This window comes from Podarcis tiliguerta (genome assembly GCF_965153285.1).
Source record: "Podarcis tiliguerta genome assembly, chromosome: 2".
Lineage (NCBI taxonomy): Eukaryota > Metazoa > Chordata > Lepidosauria > Squamata > Lacertidae > Podarcis > Podarcis tiliguerta.
This window is the reverse complement of record NC_139535.1, coordinates 16553808-16578847: the sequence shown is the minus strand read 5'-3', so window position 1 is coordinate 16578847 and position 25040 is coordinate 16553808. Positions and strand designations below refer to the sequence as shown.

The following is a 25040-nucleotide window of genomic DNA, read 5'->3' as shown; positions in this document are numbered from 1 at the left end:
CCAAATCTACTACCAGTGAGCCTAGTTTCTAGTAAAGTGGTACCTTGATTTACAACCATAATCCGTTCCGGAAGTCCGTTCATAAACCAAAACAGGTTGTAACCCAAGGCGTGCTTTCGCCAATGGGGCCTCCAAAAAAAAAAAATTGTAATCCAAAAAAATTGAGTTATAATCCAGAAAAAGTTCACAAACCAGGACACACACTTCCGGGTTTGGTGTGTTTGTAATCCAAAACGTATGCAAACCAGACTGTTTGCAAACCAAGGTACCACTGTATTACGAGAAGAAAAACTTATCTCAATCTACTTCATAACAATGTATTTCCATACAACTCTGTCAAATGTCCCTGCTTGCTTTCTCCCGCTGTTAGTGAACTCCAGCCATTATTCTTCCACACAGAGTTGCTTCATTTAGGTTGCCCCTTTTTTGCACGTTTGCTAAAACAAGTTTGTTGTAGAGTGCTGAGAATTTTTATAGTTTCCTCTGAAGTTGAGCCAGGCAAGTTGGGGTTGACTCCTCTCTGCCACATAGGCCAGGCACCAGCATGCAACTTGGCATCCGTCATCCCTGGCAGTTGTTGGGAGTCTCAGCAACATGTAGAGAGGCCCACAGGTTTCCCCAGAGCTGCTGTAGTTTGAAGAGACCCACTGTCTTGGCCTGTGTGTCGTCTTCACTAAACATGAAGCCTTTCTAAACTTCTGATAATTTCCACATCCGTTTCTTAATGTGCAGGCATTATCTTCCATAATGCCAGTGTCAAGGATATGATCTGGGCATAGTTAGCTTGTTTTCTGAAAGGGGTTTTCCCATTTCGCACCAAACCTGAAACTGCAGAGCTACAAAACTAGGTATTTCATCAATTTTGGGGTAATATCTACTGATGGCAGGACACGACATTGTAAAGCCAGTGACATTAACATCATCCTTGGTGGAAGCAGTTTATCTCAGGTATACAGAGGTGGCTTTTCGTCCTCAAAAGTTATGCAGGATAGATTGAATGCAACAAATAATGTGTAGATTAAACAGTGATGGGTATGTGGCAGTCGGTCCTATGGCTCCTAAGCTACTTATAGCAGACTTTCAGAATATATATATGTGAATTTAAGGTGGCAGCAATTCTCTACCACTGGCAAAAGAATGGCTGACTCTACCCTTAAGCAGAGTGAGAGCCCTGGCTCAGGTATGAGTTTTGACAGAGCTGATCTGATCTGCATCCCGGAAGCTAGCCACTGCGGTGGTGATGCTGTCCCATTGCTAATAGGATTCAGGTGCCAGCCTTAGTTGGCTTTGGTACTTAGAACAGGGAGGGCGTTGTCTTGTCCACTGCCTCAGGCAGCAAAATGTCTTGACCTGGGCAAAATGGGTGAGCTGTTCTCAACAGGCAAGTAGCACCATGATGGCTCAGAAATAAACCTAGGCCTGGAACAATTGGAAGACCTAAAGTGCTGCTCTGCTAAAAGCCAGTCTGGCCCTGTAAATTTACCAGTTCGAGACCCTGTACGAGTTCTTCTGGAGAAAGATGTTAACAACAAAGGAGTAATTTGTTGTAGGACCATGAATGGTTCATAGCGCCTTCCCTACATGTTACAGTTGCCAGCTGGGGGCTGCTAGGAAAAGTTTTAGTTGTGAGGCAGCTGCAATGGGCATGGATGGGGAAACTTGGAAACCTGAAGGAGCGTCTCCACCCCCATCGTTCTGCCCGGACGCTGAGGTCCAGCGCCGAGGGCCTTCTGGCAGTTCCCTCATTGCGAGAAGCAAAGCTACAGGGAACCAGGCAGAGGGCCTTCTCGGTAGTGGCGCCCGCCCTGTGGAACACCCTCTCATCAGATGTCAAAGCGATAAATAACTACCTGACATTTAGAAGACATCTTAAGGCACCCCTGTTCAGGGAAGTTTTTAATCTGTGATATTTTACTGTATTTTTTGTTTCTATGGAAGCCGCCCAGAGTGGCTGGGGAGGCCCAGCCAGATGGGCGGGGTACAAATAATAAATTATTATTATTATTATTATTATTATTATTATTATTATTATTATTATTATTTAGAGCTCATCTGGAGGGTTTCAGGTTGCTGTTGGCTCATCATGGATGGAACCATCTTTTTCTTTTTTTAAACCACTTCTGTTGCTTATCATCTATGGTAGAATCTACAAGTAAATCCTACATGATGCCCTCCTTATATTGTTGGAACCCAACTTCCATAAGTCCCAGCCAACATGGCCAATGGTCCGGGATGATCAGGCAACATCTGAAGGGCACTACATTGGCTACCCCTGCTTTACGGCATCATGAGGTCATTTCAATTTCAAATCTTCAGTTCACTTCTGAGGGCTAGATTCAACCAACTAGCCCCACCAATGGGAGCCCACAGAAGACGTTCCACTATGGCAACAGGCTCCCCCTCCCTGTGCATTTGCTTGTGCTGGGGGGGGGGGGAGTTGGGAGAACCTCTGGAACAGAGTGCAAGAGAAAGAGGGGAGATCCTTTCATCAGGCAAAGATAAACAATACGCATAGCCTTGAATTCCTTCCTGGGTTTCATAATATAAGTCATCGGTAGGCAACCTAAGGCCCAGGGGCCAGATCCGGCCCAGTCGGCTTCTCAATCTGGCTTCAGACGGTCCAGGAATCTGTTTTTACATGAGTAGAATGTGTCCTTTTATTTAAAATGCATCTCTGGGTTATCTGGGGGGCATAGGAATTCGTTCTTTTTTTTTCCTCTTCAAAATATAGTCCGCCCCCCCCCCCCAAGGTCTGAGGGACAGTGGACTGGCCCACTGCTGAAAAAGTTTGCTGACCCCTGATTTAAGCTTTCTCTATAATTTGCTTAATTTGTTGATATCATTTGTATGCGTAAATTGTTTCTAGAGCTTATTTTATCCAATTCTCATTGAAATGTTAAAATGAGGAAGCTGTACCACAGCCCAGAGCTTATGTTGATCCATTTTTGTCGCCTGATGAAGAAAAAAAAATTACCGGCAAACTTGCCTGTGTCTGCTTCGTTCTGCACAATATAGTTTGCTTCTCTCGGAGAAGGGTGGAGAATGTTGATAGGGTGCCTCTTGCCAGACAAATACACCAAATTGTGGCTAGAAAGTGGAAGTGGTGGGGAATATGGAAGGCATGCAAACTTTACCCTAGACAGCATCTTAGGTTAGCAATGCAAATTTAGCCTGGCTTCTAAACAGTCACTGTGCTGGCATTAGTTACAAGGCACCACGAGTAAATTAGGAAAAGGAAAAAAAACTTCGCAACAACGGAATGCAGGTTTTATGTGACTGAATCATTCGGTTGAAAGACTTTGGAGATTGAGACAAGCAGCAAAGGCTTGAAAACGCTGTCCTTGGAGCAGACGTCACTCCGAGAGTTGTTTAGTTGCAAACCACAGATTCCTTTCTGAGACACTTTTGAGCCTGATTCGAGTTCCGCAGGAACAATGGCTTTTAAGGCAAATGGGACTTCAAAATAAGTACCTTTCTTTGCCTGGCTTCTAGGTACATTCTAATTGTTTAGCAGATTGCTAGGATAAGTCAAAGCTAAACGCTCTAACAAGAGAGAGCACTAACCTTGCACCAAGGGTGCAACATGAGGATGGCGGGTCTTGTGGCTTCAAGAACAGTGTGAAAGAAGAGAATTTTGGCAGGTAGCCCTTGTTCATCCCAGGACATCCCCAGACTGCACCTGACAACGTTCCCTCTTCTACACAGCCACGAAAAATTTCCACAGCCCAACCCTTCTTTTCCGTCTTGGTACCTGCACCAGAGTTTACACAAGGTTGTTGTCACAAGGTTTGGAGCATGTCCCTGCAAGAGTGTTTTCTAGCCATTTCAGACATATCCATGCTTGGTGCTCAAAACCAGCCACCTGTCGTCAGATAGGATTAGCTTCTTGCATATTTCACCATTTCCTTAGGGTCAGGCACATTGCAAGGTAGCATTTTCCTGCTTTCTTCTACTGCCTTATGGAAGCCGAGTGCATTAAGTAGGCCTTTCCAGCTCTATTGTCACAAGGAAGAGGCGTTTTGTATTTTTAACCATAGAGACAATGCTTGTTGGAGACATTTGTGCTTATGATCTATTCGTTCTCTATTACATTTAATGCTTCCAAAATGTGTCACAAGCCTCTTAATTCTGTGTTACCCTTTTATCTCAATGTTAAATAAAGCCGTGTTGTTGGGTTTTTTAAAATCTAGATTGAAATTTTATTGCAATGAGCAGTTCAACAGTAAGGACGCCTTAGCAACTGCATGACAACTACACTGAAACATTTGTGTGTGCATGGACTAAACAAGCTAAGGTTCCTGCATTGCAGTGGATTGGAGTAGATGACCCCTCGGGTCCCCTTTAACTCTGCAATTCTATGATTCATAGTGGCTGGGAGGAAAGAAGCAGATAGGGCTGTTATTTGCCTGTTACAGGTGTCTCTTTTGGGGGTGTATCACCCCATCCTGTTACCTGTGTAGATTAGGGTTAGTGCACTTAGGCTGCTGAAGCAAAGGTGGGGTAAGATCAGAAGTGGATTTGTGTGTGGAAAGGCAGAAGATTCTGTTTTGGAAACAACACCGACTAGCTCAGCATGTCCTCAGCAGCACCTTAGTCTTCAGTTCAACTTGCTGAGATGCCCATTTGTGCAATCATATATGCATGAAGACCAATACCTGTCCACCCCTGGCCTTTGCAAACTGAGCTAAGCGTCTCCAACTGGCAAATATCACGGCATGCACTAGGGCCACCAAGCTTTTTTGGGGGGAGGCACATCTGCAAATCAGAGGAAGCTGTCATGGGTACCCCACACATTGCAACTGGTTGGCTACTGGCTACAACAGAATGCTTGCTTCAAGCTAAATTTCGGTGACTGCGGGCACATGGGCACCACATTGGCAACTCTAGTGCTAGGAAGCAGGACTTTAAAACTGCTTAGAGGCCTCGCCCTCAAAGGAGGCAGTGATGGTGGGGAAACCTTTGCCTGCATCCTTCCCCTTGCTCAACCAACTTGTTCCCAACTTCTCACTCCCTATTCTCCAGAATTTAAAAAAAACTAAACCTGTTTGCAATCGCATAGATAGCTCTGTTGGCTAGAGCGTGGTGCTTATAACACCAAGGTCTCAGGTTCGATTCCGGTATGGGACAGCTGCATATTCCTGCACTGCAGGGGGTTGGACTAGATGACCGCCGGGGTCCCTTCCAACTCTATGATTCTAAGATGAATATGATTCTCCTTAAACAAAAGATTTTAAGTATATAAACAGGGGAAAGATACTGAGTAGGCTCTTCTATGAACTGTATTAAATGTATGAAGTATGTTGCTTTCTTCCTTGTTTATTCAGAGATATTGATAATCTTGATTATAATCTTAGCGACTCATTATCCGATGCATTGTTGTAAACTGTGCAATTATGTTTCCATCTCAGCGCTTGTTTTTCGATGTGCTGACATATATACACAGCTATATACATAAATAAATACAAAGGCAGCCCATCAGGCAAAAGCATACTTCACATTTTAATTTATTAAGTGTACGGTGGGAGGAAAAAGAGAGAGGAGATCTGTAAAAATGGCACCAAAATGCCAGCCTTGGGGGTGGGGACAACAAGCCGCTGGGAGACACTTTTTCAACCCCCTCAAACATTTTTAACTTTCCTGCTGGTGGTGGAGAGGGAAGAGTAAGCTGGAGCTGTTAGCTTCTTCTCAATGCTCACTCTTTCCTCCCTCAGCGGTCAGATAAATAGAGTCCTGCTTCTCGAGGAAAGGGAGGAGCTTCTGCTAGGAAAACCAAGGGAGGCGGGGCCTATACCAAAGAGGCCCCGCCTCTTTCATCCTCATTCCCGGGGTCGATTGACCAGGACTTCGCCCAAGGCCTCCAGCACTTCACGCTTGTAGTCTTCGAAGTCGCCATCTATCTGGTTGACAGAGCGGTCTTCCACCACCCAAAGGTGGCAGTTGGTCTCCGTGATAAGCCGGGCGTCGTGGCTCACAACAATCACGGCTGGAAGGGCAAAGAGGCGGGACAGTTAGCACATCGTGCTCTAAGAAAATCCCACTTGCTGCAAAAAAACCCCCCACAAAAAACCCCTTCCACAGGACAATATACAGGAAAAATGATTTTGAGGAGATATGGAGGGCTGTTTGCAGAAATTGTATTGTTAAAACGGAAAGGGGTCAAACCATCGCTAGAGGTGATGAAATTTTGGGAGGTTGGATTGTTACAATGGAATGTGGGGTGCACATTTTAATTCTCATTTTAATTCTCATTCATTTATCATTATTATTACTTTGTCAAGAAAGGAAAAATGTATGAAATGCAAATAAATGTATAAAATATAAATAAATAAATAAATAAATAGAAAGAAACGTGGAATCATTGCTGTGTCAATTTGTTAACTCCCTTTAAAGTAAGTGTGTGTGTGTGTGTGTGTGTGTGTGTCTGTTAGATAGGAAGGGTTGGAGTTGGCGGTTGGCTGGCTGTTTCACTGAATATGGAAACTTCAAGCAGACGCTATATCTGGAAGAGTTTGTGAGGACAGACAAGCTATGGTCTGCTAACTTACGCACGGCTATAAAGGAGTTTTGAAAGCAAGAAACAAGAAGACCCTCTCTTGGGCTCAAGGGAGAGAGAAACACATTGTATCGGACTTGATATGCATATATAATATTTGCCATCCTGCAGGTAAAGAGTCATCTTCAAAATCTTGTGTGTGAGGTCTACTTCATCACTAGGGCTTTGAGGGTGAAACCGCTGCATCGCTCTGCGTGACTCAGAAAAATAGCTAACAAGTGCGACACTGGAACTTGAGTCCATGTGCAGATGCAACTAGACTGGGTCTAAAAGTCTGTGTAATACAGTGGTACCTTGGTTCTCAAATGCCTTGGTTCTCAAACACCTTGGTTCTCAAATGTCTTGGTTCCCAAACCTGAAAAACTGGAAGTGTTCCAGTTTCCAAACGTTTTTTCGGAAGCCAAACATCCGATGTGGCTGTTGGCTATTATTTCTGGGGCACCTGCACCAATCAGAAGCTGTGCCTTGATTTTCAAACATTTTGGAAGTCAAATGGACTTCCGGAAGTCAAATGGACTTCAAATGGACTTTTGCTATTTATTTTGTGTTTTTGTGGCTTTTTCGGTTAATTTGTTTTTGTGACTGTGTGGAACCCAGTTCAGCTACTGATTGATAGAATGTGTGACCGCGGAAATGGATAAAAGCCCCCCATCCAAACAATGACTTATCATCAGTGCAGGTAAGAAAAAATACTAATTTTTATCATCTACAGTACTGTCTTGTTTATTTTCTAGTACAGTACATTGATTATAGCTTTCATTTTATGGCTCAATGGTCTCGTTAGATAGTAGAATTCATGTTAAATTGCTGCTTTAGGGGTTGTTTTTAAAAGTCTGGAACGGATTAATCCATTTTGCATTACTTTCTATGAGAAAGCGCGCCTTGGTTTTGGAATGCTTTAGTTTTGGAACGGACTTTTGGAGCAGATTAAGTTTGAGAACCAAGGTACCACTGTACAGTATAGCATTTCTCAGCCAGACACTTCTGGGAAACTTACAAAATAGGGCATAAAGAAAGCTGCCCCCTGTCCCTGCCTGTCTCAAGCACGAAGTATTCAGAGATATACACTTTGGTGCTGTTTGACTTCACCCCCAGAGGAGCACTCCATTTCTCGAGACAGACGGATGCCAAAAACTACTGCTGCCTCTGAACATGGAGGTTTCGCTTAGCTATCCTTGGTCCTTATTGCTAGATCTAGCCTCTCCTGTAGGTTTGTCTAATTCTTGTTAAAAACAGCGATAGCAAGGCAGCGAGTTCCATATCAGCTACAAAAGTCTGGGGGACCAAATAATTCTCTGTCCCCTCTTGTCCTGAATCAACTTCGTTGGCAGTCCAGTTCTGCTGCGTGTATGGTGTCTTCAGTCACATCTGCACCATGCATTCAAAGCACACACCTACCACTTTAGCAGTCACGGCTTCCCCCAAAGAATCCTGGGAACTGTAGTTCACCCCCACAGAACTACAATTCCCATCACCCTCCACAAACGACAGCTCCCAGGATTCACAGGGCAGAAGCTGTGTGCGTAAATATGCTTGAAATGGGCTTCAAATGCAGGGTCTGGAAGTGACCCCAGCTGCAAAGTGATCATTCCGAATGTAGGAAACATAATCCATATGCTCTTTAGAACGGCCTTCCCCAACCCAGTGCTCTGCAGATGTTCCACTCACCTCCTTTATACTCATTGATGGCATCGCCCAAGGCATCGATTGACTCAATATCCAGGTTATTCGTCGGTTCATCCTGGGGGGGCCAAGAAAAGTCACAAAAAGAGGATGAAGTGCATGGGGGTTGGGGACAGTCTCTTGGATTTTCATTGCTCTACAGTGGTGGGGGGTCAGGTAGGGGGGTTAGAGAAGGATGCTTTCAGCTCCCAGGTTCTGCAGCAGCAGGAATCTTTGTAGTACTGGGCAGATTTCAGAAAGCAGCCTTGCTGGGTTTCCAAGCATTAGCAACCGGAAGCCAATGCAGACTCCAGAAAGTGCTTTTAGGTCCTTAAAGATTAGCTCAGGATATGAATCAGAGGGTAGCTGAATGGGGTTGTGAAGAAAAGAGAAATAGAACTGGAGGAAGGTGCACCAAGGATTACCATCCTTTCATTAAGAGACAGGGAAGGAAGGAAGGAAGGAAGGAAGCAAGGAGAGGAGGGAAGGAAAGAAGGAAGGAAGGAAGGAAGGAAGGAAGGAGGGGAGGGGAGGGAAGGAAGGCAGGTCTTATTGTGGCAATTCCTCGGGTGGAGCTAGGACACAGGTGGCGCTGTGGGTTAAACCACAGAGCCTAGGACTTGCTGATCAGAAGGTCAGCGGATCGATTCCCCGCGACGGGGTGAGCTCCCGTTGCTCGGTCCCTGCTCCTGCCCACCTAGCAGTTCGAAAGCACCTCAAAGTGCGTGTAGATAAATAGGGACTGCTCCGGCGGGAAGGTAAACGGCGTTTCTGTGCGCTGCTCTGGTTCGCCAGAAGCGGCTTAGTCATGCTGGCCACATGACCCGGAAGCTGTACGCCGGCTCCCTCGGTCAATAAAGCGAGATGAGCGCCGTAACCCCAGAGTCGGCCACGACTGGACCTAATGGTCAGGGGTCCCTTTACCTTTACCTCGGGGAACAATCCCAGTGCTCCAAGATTGATTAGGTTCAAATTTATTGCTATTTTGTAGTAATGAGATAACTATCACAATCTTACAAGATATATCCCATATGCCGCCCCTCCTCTTCAAGGAGTTATGTGTGGGACTCACCAAAATGAGGACATCTGGTTCCCTACAAGCGAGTTCGGCAAAGACCACGCGGGCTTTCTGTCCCCCTAGAAGGAAGTACAAAACAGAAGAGAGACAATGAATGTGAGATGCTCCCTCTATGAATAGGAACCTCAGAAGTGCCCTTCTAGTCCAGCACCCTGTTCTCACAGGAGCCAGGGAAGAGTGCAAGCAGGAGCAATCTCCCCACTTGCAGATGGTTTTCAGAGGCACACCACCTTTGACATTGGAGGTAGGGAAACAGCTTTGCCAAAGCTGGGGCAGCTAAGATCTTTCATCCACAGCACTGAGGGCAGCTAAATAAGGACAAGGGGTGGGTTCACAGCTGCTTAGCCCTGCAAGGATGACCATTTGTTATATGCATGCTTTACCCAAGATTCCTGCATTGCAGGGGGTTGGACTAGATGGCCCTCAGGGTCCCTATGATTCCACAAGCCCCAGTCCTTTTCTAAAAGCTGTTAAATATCAGTCCCTGAAAGCCGCCCGCTTCCCATTTCTGCAGCCCAAGGTGGAGCACGAGCAACGAAGGCCAAGCAGGGAAACTCTTCATGGCAACCCTTCGTTCTCCAGCTCACCCTGCCCTAAGGCTCCTCCTTTTCTTCCTCTTCCTCCCTACTCCCGAGAGAGTCCGTTTCTGAGCACAATTCAAAGTGTTGATGCTGACCTTTAAAGCCCTAAACAGCCTCGGCCCAGTGTACCTGAAGGAGCGTCTCCACCCCCATCGTTCTGTCCGGACACTGAGGTCCAGCGCCGAGGGCCTTCTGGCGGTTCCCTCACTGTGAGAAGTGAAGTTACAGGGAACCAGGCAGAGGGCCTTCTTGGTGGTGGCGCCCTCCCGTCAGATGTCAAGGAAACAAACAACAATCTGACTTTTAGAAGACATCTGAAGGCAGCCCTGTTTAGAGAAGTTTTTAATGTTTGATGTTTCATCGTGTTTTTAATATTCTGTTGGGAGCCACTCAGAGTGGCTGGAGAAACCCAGTCAGGTGGGAAGGGTATAAATAATAAATTTGTTGTTGTTGTTGTTGTTGTTATTTATTACAGTGGTACCTCGGGTTACAAACTTAATTCGTTCCGGAGGTCCATTCTTAACCTGAAACTGTTCTTAACCTGAGGCACCACTTTAGCTAATGGGGCCTCCCGCCGCCACCACATGATTTCCATTCTCATCCTGAGGTAAAGTTCTCAACCCAAGGTGCTACCCAAAGTGTTTGTCACCACTATATTATAGTGGTGACACTATATATGCTATATAATATAGAGGTACCGCTATATTATACTATATAATATAATACACCACTATATATACTATATAATATAGAGATACCACTATATTATTACTTTATATACCAGAGAGCTTGCAGATCTGGATGGTATGGGCGTGGCTCTCCAGGCCAAACCGCCCCAGGCATTTGCGGGCATCCTGGTAGGGCAGGTTGAAGTTGCGCTGCAGGTACTCTGTCGCCGTTTCCTGCATATTCAGCTGGTCGGCATACTGCTGGTTGAAGAACCCGATTTTCTGCCAGGGGAGAAAAGGACAGGTGTTTCATCCTGCGAAGGGAAATGTCACCCGCCCGGTTGTGTGGCCTGCCCTCTCAAACACCCTCCTATTCGATGTCAAGGAAATAAACAACTATCTGATGTTTAGAAGACACCGGAAGGCAGCCCTGCTTAGGGAAGTTTTTTTTAAAAAACTGTTTTTATGAGTTTTTGATATTCTGTTGGGAGCCACCCAGAGTTGTTGGGGAAACCCAGCCAGATGGGCGGGGTATAAATAAGCTATATTAATTACTACTACTACTACCCCCCCACTCCCTTAACCAGTTTAAAAGGGTGCCACACTGAGGTGCTGTGTGAGCTCAGCCATATGTTCCTGGCACCTCTGGACAGAGAAGAGGGACTTGACATCTTTCTGCAGGGCCTACAAGATGGAACTATTCCACCAGGCCTTTTGCCAAGACACAGTCTGACCCCCTCTCCTTCTGTAATCCTCATAGAGCTCTAGCCCAATGGTTGCCATTAATTTGATTCTGAATTGATTTTAGAATGTATTTTAATTAATTGACTGTGTGATTTTATGTACACTGTGCTATTTTTACTTCTTGTTAGCTGCTCTGAGCCCAGCTTCGGCTGGGGAGGGCGGGATATAAATAAATAAAAATTTTTATTATTATTATTATTAATCCCATTGCTCTGCACTGATTTTTCAGCAGACCACTCTTAGAGACATGCATCCATTATGCGTACATCCCCTGTACTGCATCCCACATCCAGTGGACCTGTGGGCACACTATAGCAGAGTTTCAGCAAGACGTGAGGCTGCGTAGGGTATGTGGTGCCACGAAAGCTTCTTTATTTACAGCAAATTAAAACAACATAGATGGCTAGTGTGAGCAGTGTCTCACATGTCTTCTCTGTCCAAGAGCAGAGAACAAAGAGCAGAAAGCTAAAGCACAAAGAACAGAAGTTCAGTGTCTGTTCCATACACTTCCAGCAGTATGGAATGTAAATAAGGATCACATGATCCAGCAATGAGAGAATGAAATCCCAACATCCACGAGCTTCTTGGAGGAGAGGCGGAGAAGAAATGTAATAGCCAACATAAAAGAAAGAAATCAATCCAGGGCCTCTCACATTCAACCCCAGGACCCTCTGCCTCCCAGCAGCTTCTTAAAAGCAAAAGTAGGAAGCCCCTCTGTCATATGTGTCTTATCAGTGAAGACATAAACTATTTGTTTTCATGGTTTCTTGGAACAAACCAGCTTCTAGCAGGACAAAGATCCTTCCATTTGGAGTCACAGGCTTGCTTTGCTATTCCAGATGTGAACCGCTCCCCCCCCCTCAAAATGTCATTCCACATTCCCTGTTGTATTGTCACGGGAACTTACCAGCCTGTGGTTTTTTCTCATTTCCCCTCTTGTCTGGAAGGATGAAAACAGAAACAAAAACAAGTTAAGAGTGTAGTCCAAAGGTCTAATGACCTTCCCTGAGATCCAACCAGATTAAAAAAGAAGTGCTCAAAAAGATCGGATTCAGCAGGGCCAAAATGCCACCTGCAAGGATGTTGCTTGCCCAGAGCTGGAAAGATGATAAGATACCTATGAGGGTGGATTGGCAGATGAAACTATTCAACTATTGCAATGATATACAGACTTTGGATATAATTGTGGACTGTAAACTGGATGGACTTATAATCTGCAGTTGGGAAAGTTTTTTAATGAAACCACAGAGGGGAGGAGGGAAGTCCTAGGATTCGAAAGAATATTTGTGTTAAATTTTAATATTTGCAAGAATATTTTTCTGTGAATGAACTTGTGAAGCCAAAACACACACACACACAACAAAAGGCAGCCTATTTTGGGATTGTGCAAAATGGAAAGGAATGGTTTTGTGCCTGGTTAAGGTGCAAGAGGGACATTTGAGCAGCAGTGATAAGAGTTTGCCTTGATTTGACCAACACCTTCTGTTCTTTTGGTCCCCATATGGGCCTCCAAAACACAAATACACCAACAAAAAACACCCTACTGTTCTTTTGAATAAAATTTTGGGTTGGACAGCTCTTCGGATAGACATTTGCTCAGCAGTTAAACTCCTCAGGTCTAGGCATACAAACCTGGGTAGGAGAGCGCTTTCTGGCTGCAAAGCAGAGTGTAAAGTTAAATGCTCTTGCAGAAGGCCCCAGATTCACAGGAGGTGAGCAGGCATAGACCCCTGACCATTAGGTCCAGTCGTGACCGACTCTGGGGTTGCAGCGCTCATCTCACTTTATTGGCCGAGGGAGCCGGTGTTTGTTCGCAGACAGCATCCGGGTCATGTGGCCAGCATGACAAAGCCGCTTCTGGCGAACCAGAGCAGCACATGGAAACGCCATTAACCTTCCCGCCGGAGCGGTACCTATTTATCTACTTGCACTTTGAGGTGCTTTTGAACTGCTAGGTTGGCAGGAGCTGGGACCGAGCAACGGGAGCTCACCCCGTCGCAGGGATTCGAACCGCCGACCTTCTGATCAGCAAGTCCTAGGCTCAGTGGTTTAATCCACAGCGCCACCCGTGTCCCCTGTAGTTCTTTTATAAATGTCGCTTAAAGGATTCTATAGTGAAAAAGTGGTATATGAATCTACTAAATAAACACGTGGCCATCCACAGATGGGTCCTGCAGCTCACCCCTTGCTCCCCACCATTGGCGTGGCCCAAGGGGGCAGAATTGGAGGACACACCTAGAGCAGCCCTTCTCGCTGTCTGAGCAGAAATGGGACACACATTCCTGGCGGGATCAGCAGAGGCATGTGGTGGAGGGAAGACAAGCAGAAAAGGGAGGCCATCTCAGGAACAAAGCGGGATGATAAGAAGAACCCAAGGAAGCCCAAAATGGGGAAAGAGGGGCAGGGTTCACTTACCGGCGTCAATTTACCCGTTAACAGCAACAGCAGCGTACTTTTCCCGACGCCGTTGGGACCTACGATACAGACTGAGGGAAGAGAGAAAAGCAGAGTCAACTCTGAGATCCCTGCGTGGCAAGCGATGCTTTCAGAAGATCCTCCCTGTGGCCTGCTCTCAAGAGCTGAGGCAGACAGACTTGAGAAGGGAACTCTAAGGCAAAAATAAAACACTGCAAGACATTAAAACGGGGATAAGCAAGTGTGGCTCCAGATATTGCTAGACTCCCAACCTTTAGCTGTGATGGCCTGGGCTGATGGGAGATGGAGTCCAACAACCTCTGGAAGGAACTATGACGGTTTCAAAGGACATCATGTAGCCAGCACGCTGAGGTGGATTTCTCATTCAGTAAACAAGAGGCAAACATGAAGTGGTGGCATACAAGTTTCTTAGAAGGACTTATTCACCGCCCCCGACCCCAACATCACTTACTTCGAGATTCCATGTCAATCCCAAAGTCCAAATTTTTGAAAAGAGGCTTCTGCCCCTCATAACAGAAGTCCACACCTACAGGAGGGAAAAAGGAGGAGAGTGGGCTACAGGGAAGGAAATATCTCTAACTGTAGTCACTCTGTTGTCACAAATAAATTTTGTGTGTGTGCTATTCTCAATAAATATATTAATCTATTATTATTTCAAAGTTAGTTTTGAAGAAGCAATGGAACAAAATAGAATCTGGAGATCTCAACAACAGTGTTTCTTTTTTAGACGCAGCTTCACAATTAAATGTATGTTTTTGGTCTTAGTGGCTCGTTCCAGCTAAGCAAGCCTGTTTTGCTTTCGTTATAGTACAAGTCCATTTCATATATGTTCTTATGTGCTATTGCTGTAATATATTGTTGTAGCTATCATTTACAATGATTGCCTCTTAAAACTACAGTGGTACCTTGGTTCTCAAATAGCTTAATTGTCGAACAAATCAGCTCCCTAACGCCAAAAACCCAGAAGTGTTCCGGTTTGTGAACGGTTTTCGGAAGCCGAACATCTGACACAGCTTCCGATTGAGTGCAGGAAGCTCCTGCAGCCACTTGGAAGCCGCACCTTGGTTTTCGAATGGTTTCGGGAGTCGAACAGACTCCTGGAACTGATTAAGTTCAAGAGCCAAGGTACCACTGTATCTGGAAGCAAAACACTCTTGTTACGAGAACTTAGCTGTTTTCATAGTATGTTGAAAAAACATGTGAAAGGTAATTCATAAATATAAATGTTGTTGTTGTTTAGTCGTTTAGTCGTGTCTGACTCTTCGTGACCCCCTGGACCAGAGCACACCAGGCAGTCTTGTCTTCCACTGCCTCCCGCAACTTGGTCAAACTCATGTTCGTAGCTTCGAGAACACTGTCCAACCATCTTGTTCTCTGTCGTCCCCTTATCTATCTATCTATCTATCTATCATCTATCTATCTATCTATCTATCTATCTACAGTGGTACCTTGGGTTAAGTACTTAATTTGTTCCGGAGATCCGTTCTTAACCTGACACTGTTCTTAACCTGAAGCACCACTTTAGCCAATGGGGCCTCCTACTGCCGCACAATTTCTGTTCTCATCCTGAAGCAAAGTTCTTAACCCGAGGTACTATTTCTGGGTTAGCGGAGTCTGTAACCTGAAGTGTATGTAACCCGAGGTAGCACTGTATCTATCTATCTAATAGATGCCATTGATTTCTTTTCTTTGTGATTTTCCAGAGTTACACAGACAACTGCCTGCCCCTGCTCCCCGATGGACTCTCCCTGGCTAAGGCAGACTCGTACCGTGCAAGCCCAGAATGGGTGGGCTGAGGGGTGGAGGGTTTGGAAAGGTGAATTTAACAGTGTACTCCTTTGGCCGCTTCAGCAGCTCGGGCACCTCGCTCGCCTCTTCATCCGGGTTCTTCTTACGGCACTTCTGCTGCTTTCGGGTCAGGGCCTCCTTGGTCTGCTTTTCCTGGGGACGGCCGGAGGGAGGCAGGTTAACAGGGACACCGATCACTGGCAAGCATTCTTGACAGGCCCAATCTAGGCTGCTATGTTCTTTTAATCTCAGCAGACAGAAACCCTTAATTAAAAAGCGCAATACTGTGTACATTTTTTTCAGAAGTAAGGGCCACTGAGACTAGAAGAAGAAGAAGAAGAAGAAGAGTTTGGATTTGATATCCCGCTTTATCACTACCCGAAGGAGTCTCAAAGCGGCTAACATTCTCCTTTCCCTTCCTCCCCCACAACAAACACTCTGTGAGGTGAGTGGGGCTGAGAGACTTCAGAGAAGTGTGACTGGCCCAAGGTCACCCAGCAGCTGCATGTGGAGGAGCGGAGACGCGAACCTGGTCCACCAGATTATGAGTCTACCGCTCTTAACCACTACACCACACTTGCTCTACACCACACTAGAACCAACCCCCCTCCTGCCAACTTCCACCACTGAATTAAAAGTCTGCCCTGATATCCGAGGCCACGCAGAAGGCTAAGGGTGCCATCTTATCCCAACGGTTGTGATCATTTAATCGCTGTAAAGAACACTGCAGCGTGTAGTTCCACAGATTAATTCATGGAGAAGCTCTGCTGCCTTGGACTGCCCTGCTCCCAGGAAGCCCACAGAGAAGAACCTAACTGCGCAAATGTTTATTTGGGGGGGGGGGGGTTCCTCCCGAGTCTGTGGGTCCCACGACAGAATACAAATCGGAAACCTACTGCCTGCTTTGTTGACTTTCCTCCGGCCTTGAGGTCTTTCAGTTTCTTCTCTTGCTTCTCATACTGTTTCAGAAGCTCCTTCTGTTTCTGCTGATACATCTTCTTGAAAGTCACTGGGATGGGGTGGGGGGTGGGGTGAAGAGAGATGCAGAGGGGTGAAGAGAACTCTTAAGAACTGAATTGGTTGGATCAATCAGCCTGGATCTGCCTTCTCCTGTTGTTGGACAACAACTCTCAACAGACCCGGTCAGCACCCAACAGCCAGGGATGATGGGAGTTGTAGTTCAACATCATCTTGGAGATCTGAACTATCTTGTCTTGAATTGGGAGCCTATCCGTGGCCAGCAAAGACCTTGGGGCAATGGCTCTCCACCATGTTATGAAGCACTCCTTGGAGCCCAGCTTTTTGCTATCACAGACAGCGCCTGTGCCTGGAAGTTCTATTTTGGCCCTGAAAAAGCCTCCATGGCAGGAAGCCAGGCGTGGGTGTTTAAGCTAGCTTAGCTGCAACATCTCCTGGTATATAAAAAAAAAAGGGTGTCAGGATTGCAAGTGAGAACTGCAGGCTGGCATACACACTTCATAACACCCAACACTTGCGAGCACCGGTATTTGCTAGTCAGAAGTATATTGCTACCAGATGAGGAAGTTGCCCTTTTAGCTGTTATAGGTGATAAGGAGGCATGGACTAAATCTTCCAAGAAGAGGTTTGTGAATGACAGGTGACAGAGATTCAAATCTCCCTGGAAATGCACCCTGGGAAAGTCAGGCATGGGGAAATCTAGTTTTGCTGATACCCCTAGACTATGGGAAGTGGATTCCAACGTAATCCAAGTCACTGCTTGTCGCTGAGCAGGGACTTGTTTTGCTCCAGGGCTCAAAACCAGCAGCAACCTGGTTTCAGTTGCTCAATCCTAGAAAATACATTTGCACATTTGATAAAACTGTCTTGCTATCTCAGCACTTGCATATTGGCGAGAGAGAAAAAGGCCGGAGTCACGTTAGGCTGAAACGCCCCGGAGTTTTAAGATTCCACCCAATCTACTGAATCACTAATCTTGAGCCCTCGTGCTTCCAGAGGGGTGCCCCGCCATTTCTCCTCCCATATTTAAAAAAAAGGGGGAGAATGGAGCCACCTCTGCTTAGAGTTGGGCAGGGAGTTCGAATTCTGACACCTCATTACTGGACAAGCACATTTGCATACATTTATTTCGTTATTCTGCTGGCAAAACTGAACTTTTCTGTCCCGCTATTCCCCATTCTCCCCCTTCCTTGAATTTAAATTGATTTCATCAGGAGCCAGAGCAAAGGGAGAGAAAGAAAAAAGAAAGAAATTGCCAAGGAGTCATTTCTGAACTTTGCATCAAATGGTCTGTGTTGGCTGAGTTAAGTCGTGAGGTAAAATATATTGAACAGAGAGAGAGAGAGAATGAGTTTTGCCGAACGTCAGCATTCCACGTTCTGTGTGAAAACGTCCATTTCCCTTGCCCTGGCGGAAGGCGTGGGAATTGAGAGGCAGCCCTGAAATCTTTTGATACAGTCATGCGACTCCACTCCCAAGTCACAAGATCTGTGTCCTTGCTCCAGTTTGAAAAAAGGAAGGAGCTTATGTTGTATCTGCAACAAATGGAGGCCTCTGGAGACATGGCTCTGGGGCAAGGAGATTTCACAGTCTAAGAACATTCCACCCAGAAGGGGTGTTTCGGGCCTCTAAGTTTCTGAAGTACCGCATGCTGAACTAGAAGTAGACCTCAATCACAGAGACTCAGACAGGGTTTAAATGTACAACAGTAACAGCAGCCTGGGCACTTGGTGAAAATCAGGCCCTCTCCATTGAGAGCACCCCTTGAGCTCAGTTCAGTTCACACGACTTCTAGATTCAACCCTCTGATTCTAACTGTATTTGAAAGCTGGCCTCTTAGGTCATTCGATACTTTACACTCTTTAAAACAACAACAACCCATACAACACAAAAACGTGCAGGGAAAAGACTGCCCCGACAAGTCTAAAACCCTTCAAATTCCAAGGAATTTTGCAGCTGAAATGTCCGAAGTCAAAATCCAATTTCTCTAACTTGGCGGATTTCTAGATTTGGGGGGGGGGGGGGGAGCTTCAGTTCTACAAAGTGACCTTATGACCAATATAGAATGAGTTTTCCTTGATGTTTCACTTCCTTAACTCCCCCCCCCCCCCGCAAAGAAACGCAACAGCACCCTAGAAACGGCATTGCCTCCCCCCCAACAACAAAAACTGCCTAGCCCTTCCAATATGGAGCCTTCTGTGGGCACTCACTGTAGTTTCCCCGGTAGTAGAAAAGCTTCTGCATGTCCAGATGGATGATATCCGTACACACGTCGTCCAGGAAACCCTGGTCGTGAGAGACAATAAGGAGGGTCTTCTTCCATGTTTGGAGGTAGCTGTAAGAGGGTGTGGAGCAATCGTTAGACAGTGAAAGAGAGAGGACTGGTTTTCAGAGTTTTAACCCATCACCAGATGCTTTTTAAAAAGATTATAGGGGGCACATTTTCCTTGTAATGGAACCACCCTGCTTTGGAAGCAGCGGCCCAGAGCGCCTTCCATCAGCTGGTGGCCCAGCTATGCCCCTATCAGGACAGCGATAGCCTAACTATCCCTGTCTATGCTCTGCTAACCTCAAGGTTAGATTACTGCAATGCGTTATATGTAGGGCTGCCTCTGAAGACTGTTCAGAAACTTTAGCCGATGCAGAATTCAGCGGCCAGGTTGCTCACCGGAGCAAGACGGTTTGAAGATATTACACCGATCCTGGTCCAACTGCACTGGCTACCAGTTAGTTTCCGGGCCCAATTCAAAGTGCTGGTTTTGACCTATAAAGCCTTAAGCAGCTCAGGACTGCAATACCTCAAGGACCGCCTCTTTCCATATGAACCTAACCGGACCCTGAGATCATCTTCTGAGGCCCTTCTTCGTGTGCCTGCTCCTCAAGAGGTCCAGAGGGTGGCAGCACGAGAACAGGGCCTTCTCTGCAGTGGCTCCCCGTCTGTGGAATGCTCTCCCTAGGGAAGTTCGCCTGGCGCCTTCATTATACACCTTTAGGCGCCAGGCAAAAACGTTCCTTTTTAACTAGGCCTTTGGTTGATCTGATTGGCATCCTATACTCTTTTAAAATGTGGCTCTTTTTTAGGGGGGAGTGTTGTTGGGTTGTTGTTTTTATTTTGATTATATATATTGTGAGCTGTTATGCCCCCAGACGCACAGAGGCAGTGACTTACTTGTTAAGCCAGATGACGGCGTTGAGATCCAAGTGGTTGGTGGGCTCATCGAGCATCAGCAGTGTGGGCTCCATAAACAGCGCTCTGAAAGGAGATCAAGGTTAGAAATGACAAAGGGCCAAAGCTTGGTGGCAGAGCATCTACTTTGAAGGCCGAAGATCCTGGGTTTGGCCCCCAGCATCTCCAAGTGGGACAGGGAGAAAACTGTGCCTGAAACTCTGGGGAGCTGCTGCCAGTCAGAGTAGACAATACTGAGCAAGATGGTTTGACTGTTCCTGCACAAGCAACAGACAGCATCTTAAAAAGCAGAGACATCACCTTGCCAACAAAGGTCCATATAGTTAAAGCTATGGTTTTCCCAGTAGTGAGAGCTGGACCATAAAGAAGGCTGATCGCCGAAAAATAGATGCTTTTGAATTATGGCGCTGGAGGAGACTCTTGAGGAGTCCCATGGACAGCAAGAAGATCAAACCTATCAAACCTATCCATTCTTAAGGAAATCAGCCCTGAGTGCTCACTGGAAGGACAGATCGTGAAGCTGAGGCTCCAATACTTTGGCCACCTCATGAGAAGACTCCCTGGAAAAGACCCTGATGTTGGGAAAGATGGAGGGCACAAGGAGAAGGGGACGACAGAAAACGAGATGGTTGGACAGTGTTCTCGAAGCCACCAGCATGAGTTTGAGCAAACTGCGGGAGGCAGTGGAAGACAGGAGTGCCTGGCATGCTCTGGTCCATGGGGTCACGAAGAGTCAGACACGACTAAACGACTAAACAAAAACAACACACAAGCAACAGAGGCCATTTGCTCTTCGTGCTCAGTTCCTGTTTGCATAAACTGGTTGGCCTCTCCTTAAACAGGCCCACATTTCACTGGCAACTAGGAGTGGACACCGGCCGCCTGCTGAGTTCTGAACAGAGGAGAGGTGCAAATAAAACATCTCTTTGTGGGTGAGAGTGGTGGTGGCTGATAGAAGTGTCTATCCTCCTACTGACAGGAAGGGGGGGGGGCACGTCCTGCGCTCCTGTCTCATTTTCAGCTCTTTTAAAAGTGGCAGCCATTTTGTGTTACATCACACCGCCAAGACAGCCATTTTGTGTCTGGTGCCCACGGCACTTTCTCAAAATTCCAAAATGTGCTCTGTTGGCTCCCATGACAATCCCTGATCTACATTGTGTGGTGCAAGACAGAGTGCGTTTTGAGGCAGAACGTGGCAGTGGCTGACTTCCTTATCCTAAAGCCACTCATGACAGGAGAAAATGAGTGGTATATCACCAAGTTGTACACTAATGATATACCACCGAGTTGTACACTCGTAGGAGACACAGTGAAATTAGCAGACATGACTGGATTGGGTCCATTAACGTCTACTCTGAGGAAAAAGTAGTTGACAACCACTCATCACAAGCTAGCACCTGTGACCTTTCACCCCTTGCTTTATTTGACTTCCGTGCCACAATCTGAATGATGCTGTATTGGATTTCCAATTAAAACTGTTCTGTTACCCAGAGAATATTGGCTACGGGGCAACAAATGAAAAGGAATTAACTTCAAGGATATGTCATGCTGATGCTCCCATTTCTCCACCTCTCCCCACCTGACAATTACCTGGCCAGGGACACCCTCATCCGCCAGCCTCCGGAGAACTTCTTGGTCTGCCGGTTCTGCATCTCAGGGTTGAAGCCCAAACCTGCCAGGATTCTCCGGGCTTTTGCCTCAGCTGCTGCGGCTCCTGTGGCCCGCAACTCCTCATAGACCTGGGGAAAGGGGAGGAAATATATGGCGTGAGCGGAGATCTACAAAAGGGAACAGGCTAACAACCAGAAATTGAGTGTGAACATATCCCTTCCTCTTTTCTCACCCCACAGGAGAAGTATTTAATTTACTTTGCTGCCCTTTGTAAGATAATAATACAGTGGTACCTTGGGTTAAGTACTTAATTCGTTCTGGAGATCTGTTCTTAACTCGAAACTGTTCTTAACCTAAAGCACCACTGTAGCTAATGGGGCCTCCTGCTGCTGCCACACCGCCGGAGCACGATTTCTGTTCTCATCCTGAAGCAAAGTTCTTAAACCGAGGTACTATTTCTGGGTTAGCAGAGTGTGTAACCTGAAGCGCATTTAACCCGAGGTACCACTGTAATAATAATAATAATAATAATAATAATAATAATAATTAATACCCCACCCTCCCCAGCCAAGACCGGGCTCAGGGCAGCTAACACCAAATATAAAAACAATTGATTGAAATACAGCTTAAAAAACAAGATTAAAATACAACATAAAAATGTTAAAATGCAGCCTCATTTCAGTGGAAACTCAAATCAAAAACTTTTTTGGGGATGAAAACGTCAAGTCTTCACCAAGGTTAATCTAGATGCCACCATCCATCCATCCAATTCTTGGATCAGTGGCCCATGGCCCATTTAGTCCAGCATCCTGTTCTTACAGCAGCCAACCAGATGCCCATGGGAAGCCTGCAAGCAGGACTTGAGCACAAGAGCACTCTATCCACCTGTGATTCCCAGAAACTGGATGTACCTGTAGTTACATTTTTGCAGTTCTGCGAATGTATCTAGGGACACGTTTTGAGCGATGCCAGCCGTTCCAGAACAGAGAGCTCCTTGGGCAAAATACTCCTGCCTGGGTAACCCAGTTTTGTACTGTCCCTCGGTCACAGGACAGGGAACGCTCCATGAATACCTTCTCCAGCCGCTCTGCAGCCCCGTCGTCCCCTTTCTCCAGCAGTGCCTGCAGGCGCTTCTCCTCCTCCAGCAACTTCAGCCGCTTGGTGTCAGCCTTGAGCACAGCCTGCACTGCGGGGGTCTCATCTGCAACCACCTCTGTGAAGATGAAGGAGGACACCACCGTGAAGACTCTGCTGCTTAAGCCCCACGGCCAAGGACTGATCAGAGCCTGAACCAAATTATTTTTTTTAAAGAAAGAAAACCTCTGCAGCCAAAACACTCATACTGTGCTACTGAATGGAGAGGGGGCAGGGCTCTAAGATCAGTGGCTGAGCATCTGATTTGCATGCAGATGTTATGGACTGGGGAACCCACAAAGGAACCCATAGGGGAAGAAGGTTCAGAGCCCAGGGACTGGTAGTGGAACAAAGCTAAGCGATCAGAGGGAGAAGAAGGAGCAGACTTGGAGGTGATGTCGGAAGCTGGAGAGGCAACAAGGTTTAGTGAGCAGGAAGAGGCTGTGGCAGAGAGCAGTCTAGAATCAGAGCAGGGGTGAAGAGGCAGAGATCTGGCTGCTGAAGAAGCAGAGAATCTCCCCCTCCTGCCGCAACCAGCTCCTCTCCCCTCTGGTTTCCCAGAACATGCAGAGAAATGAAGAGGGTGCAGCAGAGACGGGCAAAACAAAGGAGCCTTCGGCTGCTGCGAAAGGAACCGGAGGAGGACCTTTCTTAGAGAGCGGAGGGAAGGCAGGGACTTTCAGTCTTTGGAACTGCCTCATTGGGACAAGACCCTGCTGGGATCACTAAGGCTGAACTGTTTTGGTTTCTTCACTGACACTGGGTGTTTTATGGCTGACCTATTCCCGACTCTGGCTCCTGACAGCAGAAGGCCCCAGGCATATCTAGCTGGGGCTAAGAAAGACACTCTGCTGTGGGCTAAGAAAGACACTGAGAGGAGCCAGCGGTTTGAGTCAGTTCTGTGAACCGTCCTGAGACCTGCAGGTATAGGGCGGTATATAAATCCAATCAATCTATCTATCAATAAAACAATAATAATAATAGATTGCAGCTTTATCTGTTCTTAATAAGAGGGACCACCTGGCTAGGCGGGACAATGAATGGGCCGCCTCTGCAGAGGGGAGGAACGCTTCTTCCTTTACCTTGTTCACAGAGCAGGACATCAATATTGGGAGGAATGCTCAAGGCCCGGTTGGCAATATGTTTCAGCAAAGTGGTTTTGCCTTTCCTGGAGAGAGAGGAGGAGAGGATTGGAATATTGGTGCTCTCCTTAACCAAAAGCAACCAAAGACAAAACAAGAGCTACAGATAAAGTGCTCAAAAGGAAAGTTGCAAGCATACCAACAGATATTTAATATTCCACAAAACACTACAAGGACATTTTTTTAAAAAGCACTCCTATACAGTGGTATCTCTGGTTACAAACTTAATTCATTCCGGAGGTCCGTTCTTAACCTGAAACAGTTCTTAACCTGAGGTACCACTTTAGCTAATGGGGCCTCCTGCTGCCGCTGCACAATTTCCATTCTCATCCTGAGGCAAAGTTCTTAATCTGAGGTACAGTACTATTTTCTGGGTTAGCAGAGTCTGTAACCCAAAGTGTTTGTAACCCAAGGTGTTAACCCAAGGTACCACTGTACTAAATTTATAAAGGTACATGTCGATTAAAAATTGGGAGCAGCCATTTTTTAATTGGCATGTGCCCGAGGGACTGAGGACAGGACCTCAATATGTTTTTGTTTAATAGGTTTAATATGTTTTTGCACGTGTAAATGGGACCAAGACCACTGAAATAATTCCACCTGTGTGGTCCAGAGAGGAGGGAAGGCCAATAAGGACGCTGCTGGGCTGGGGAAGGAACTTTAGACAAAGTTTTGTTGCATTCCCACCTCAGGCCCACCCCGCAAATTACTCTCTGCAGCACCATGCCTGTGGTCACTGGAGATTTATTTCAAATATTTGCAGACCACACTTCCATGTAAAATATCACAAGGCGACACACAACCTAAACAAACGCAAGGCAAAACAATTTTTAAACATCATTTAGGTTCAACAGGCCTGTCTAACTAATACGGTTTTCGAAAGGCCTCTAAAAACGAGCAGGGGTGACTCCTGCGAAACCTCTACTGGCAAGGAGTTCCATAGGGCAGGACCTGCCACAGTAAAGGCCTGATGAACCTTAAGGGATGCAGGGGCACTAAAGACCTCACAGCAACCGAGGTGGAGCATATGGAATCAGGCAGTGAGCTCAGAAAGGTACTTTGGGGCCCAAGCTGCTTACAGCTTTGTGAATTAAAGAGATAAAGTGTGTTTCATCATCCACTGGGGTAAGCAAACAAAATGGTGGGGATTCACCTCACAACAGACACATACCCGTTAGGCCCCACCAGGCCGTATCGGCGCCCGGCCACAATATAAAGATCTGCGTTAACAAACAACTCTTTGCCGTGAGCCGAGATGCTAAATTTCTCCAGCTGAAATAGAAGGTAAAGGAGATCAGAGAGGTCCTTTTTATTATAATTTATTCAGAAGACCGCTGTAAGCAGATAAAAAACATTAGCAGGGTTTTAATAACACTTGTAACGTAGGAAATAACATGGATAATAGGGACAGACACAAATTATGGATTATGAAATAATATGCAGTTGAAAAGGTTGATAGTAGAACCCAGGGAGGGGAT

At 46.3% G+C, this 25040-nt stretch overlaps 1 protein-coding gene across 2 annotated transcripts in view; it reads right to left on the bottom strand.

Moving 5' to 3' along the window:
• Positions 1 to 5490: 5490 nt before the first annotated feature.
• Positions 5491 to 25040, bottom strand: part of ABCF1 (ATP binding cassette subfamily F member 1) — a 37358-nt gene continuing 17808 nt past the window's right edge. For both annotated transcript variants that reach the window (XM_083424919.1, XM_083424920.1), the window contains exons 14-28: positions 24734 to 24834; positions 23503 to 23588; positions 22360 to 22499; positions 21266 to 21414; positions 19658 to 19741; positions 18699 to 18823; positions 16407 to 16519; positions 15492 to 15663; positions 14174 to 14248; positions 13702 to 13772; positions 12194 to 12226; positions 10656 to 10824; positions 9288 to 9352; positions 8222 to 8294; positions 5491 to 5983 (exon numbers count right to left, since the gene is read on the bottom strand). In XM_083424919.1, the coding sequence (XP_083281045.1) occupies positions 5817 to 5983; positions 8222 to 8294; positions 9288 to 9352; positions 10656 to 10824; positions 12194 to 12226; positions 13702 to 13772; positions 14174 to 14248; positions 15492 to 15663; positions 16407 to 16519; positions 18699 to 18823; positions 19658 to 19741; positions 21266 to 21414; positions 22360 to 22499; positions 23503 to 23588; positions 24734 to 24834 (1623 nt within the window). In that variant the 3' untranslated portion in view covers positions 5491 to 5816. The remainder of the gene's footprint in view (positions 5984 to 8221; positions 8295 to 9287; positions 9353 to 10655; positions 10825 to 12193; positions 12227 to 13701; positions 13773 to 14173; positions 14249 to 15491; positions 15664 to 16406; positions 16520 to 18698; positions 18824 to 19657; positions 19742 to 21265; positions 21415 to 22359; positions 22500 to 23502; positions 23589 to 24733; positions 24835 to 25040) is intronic.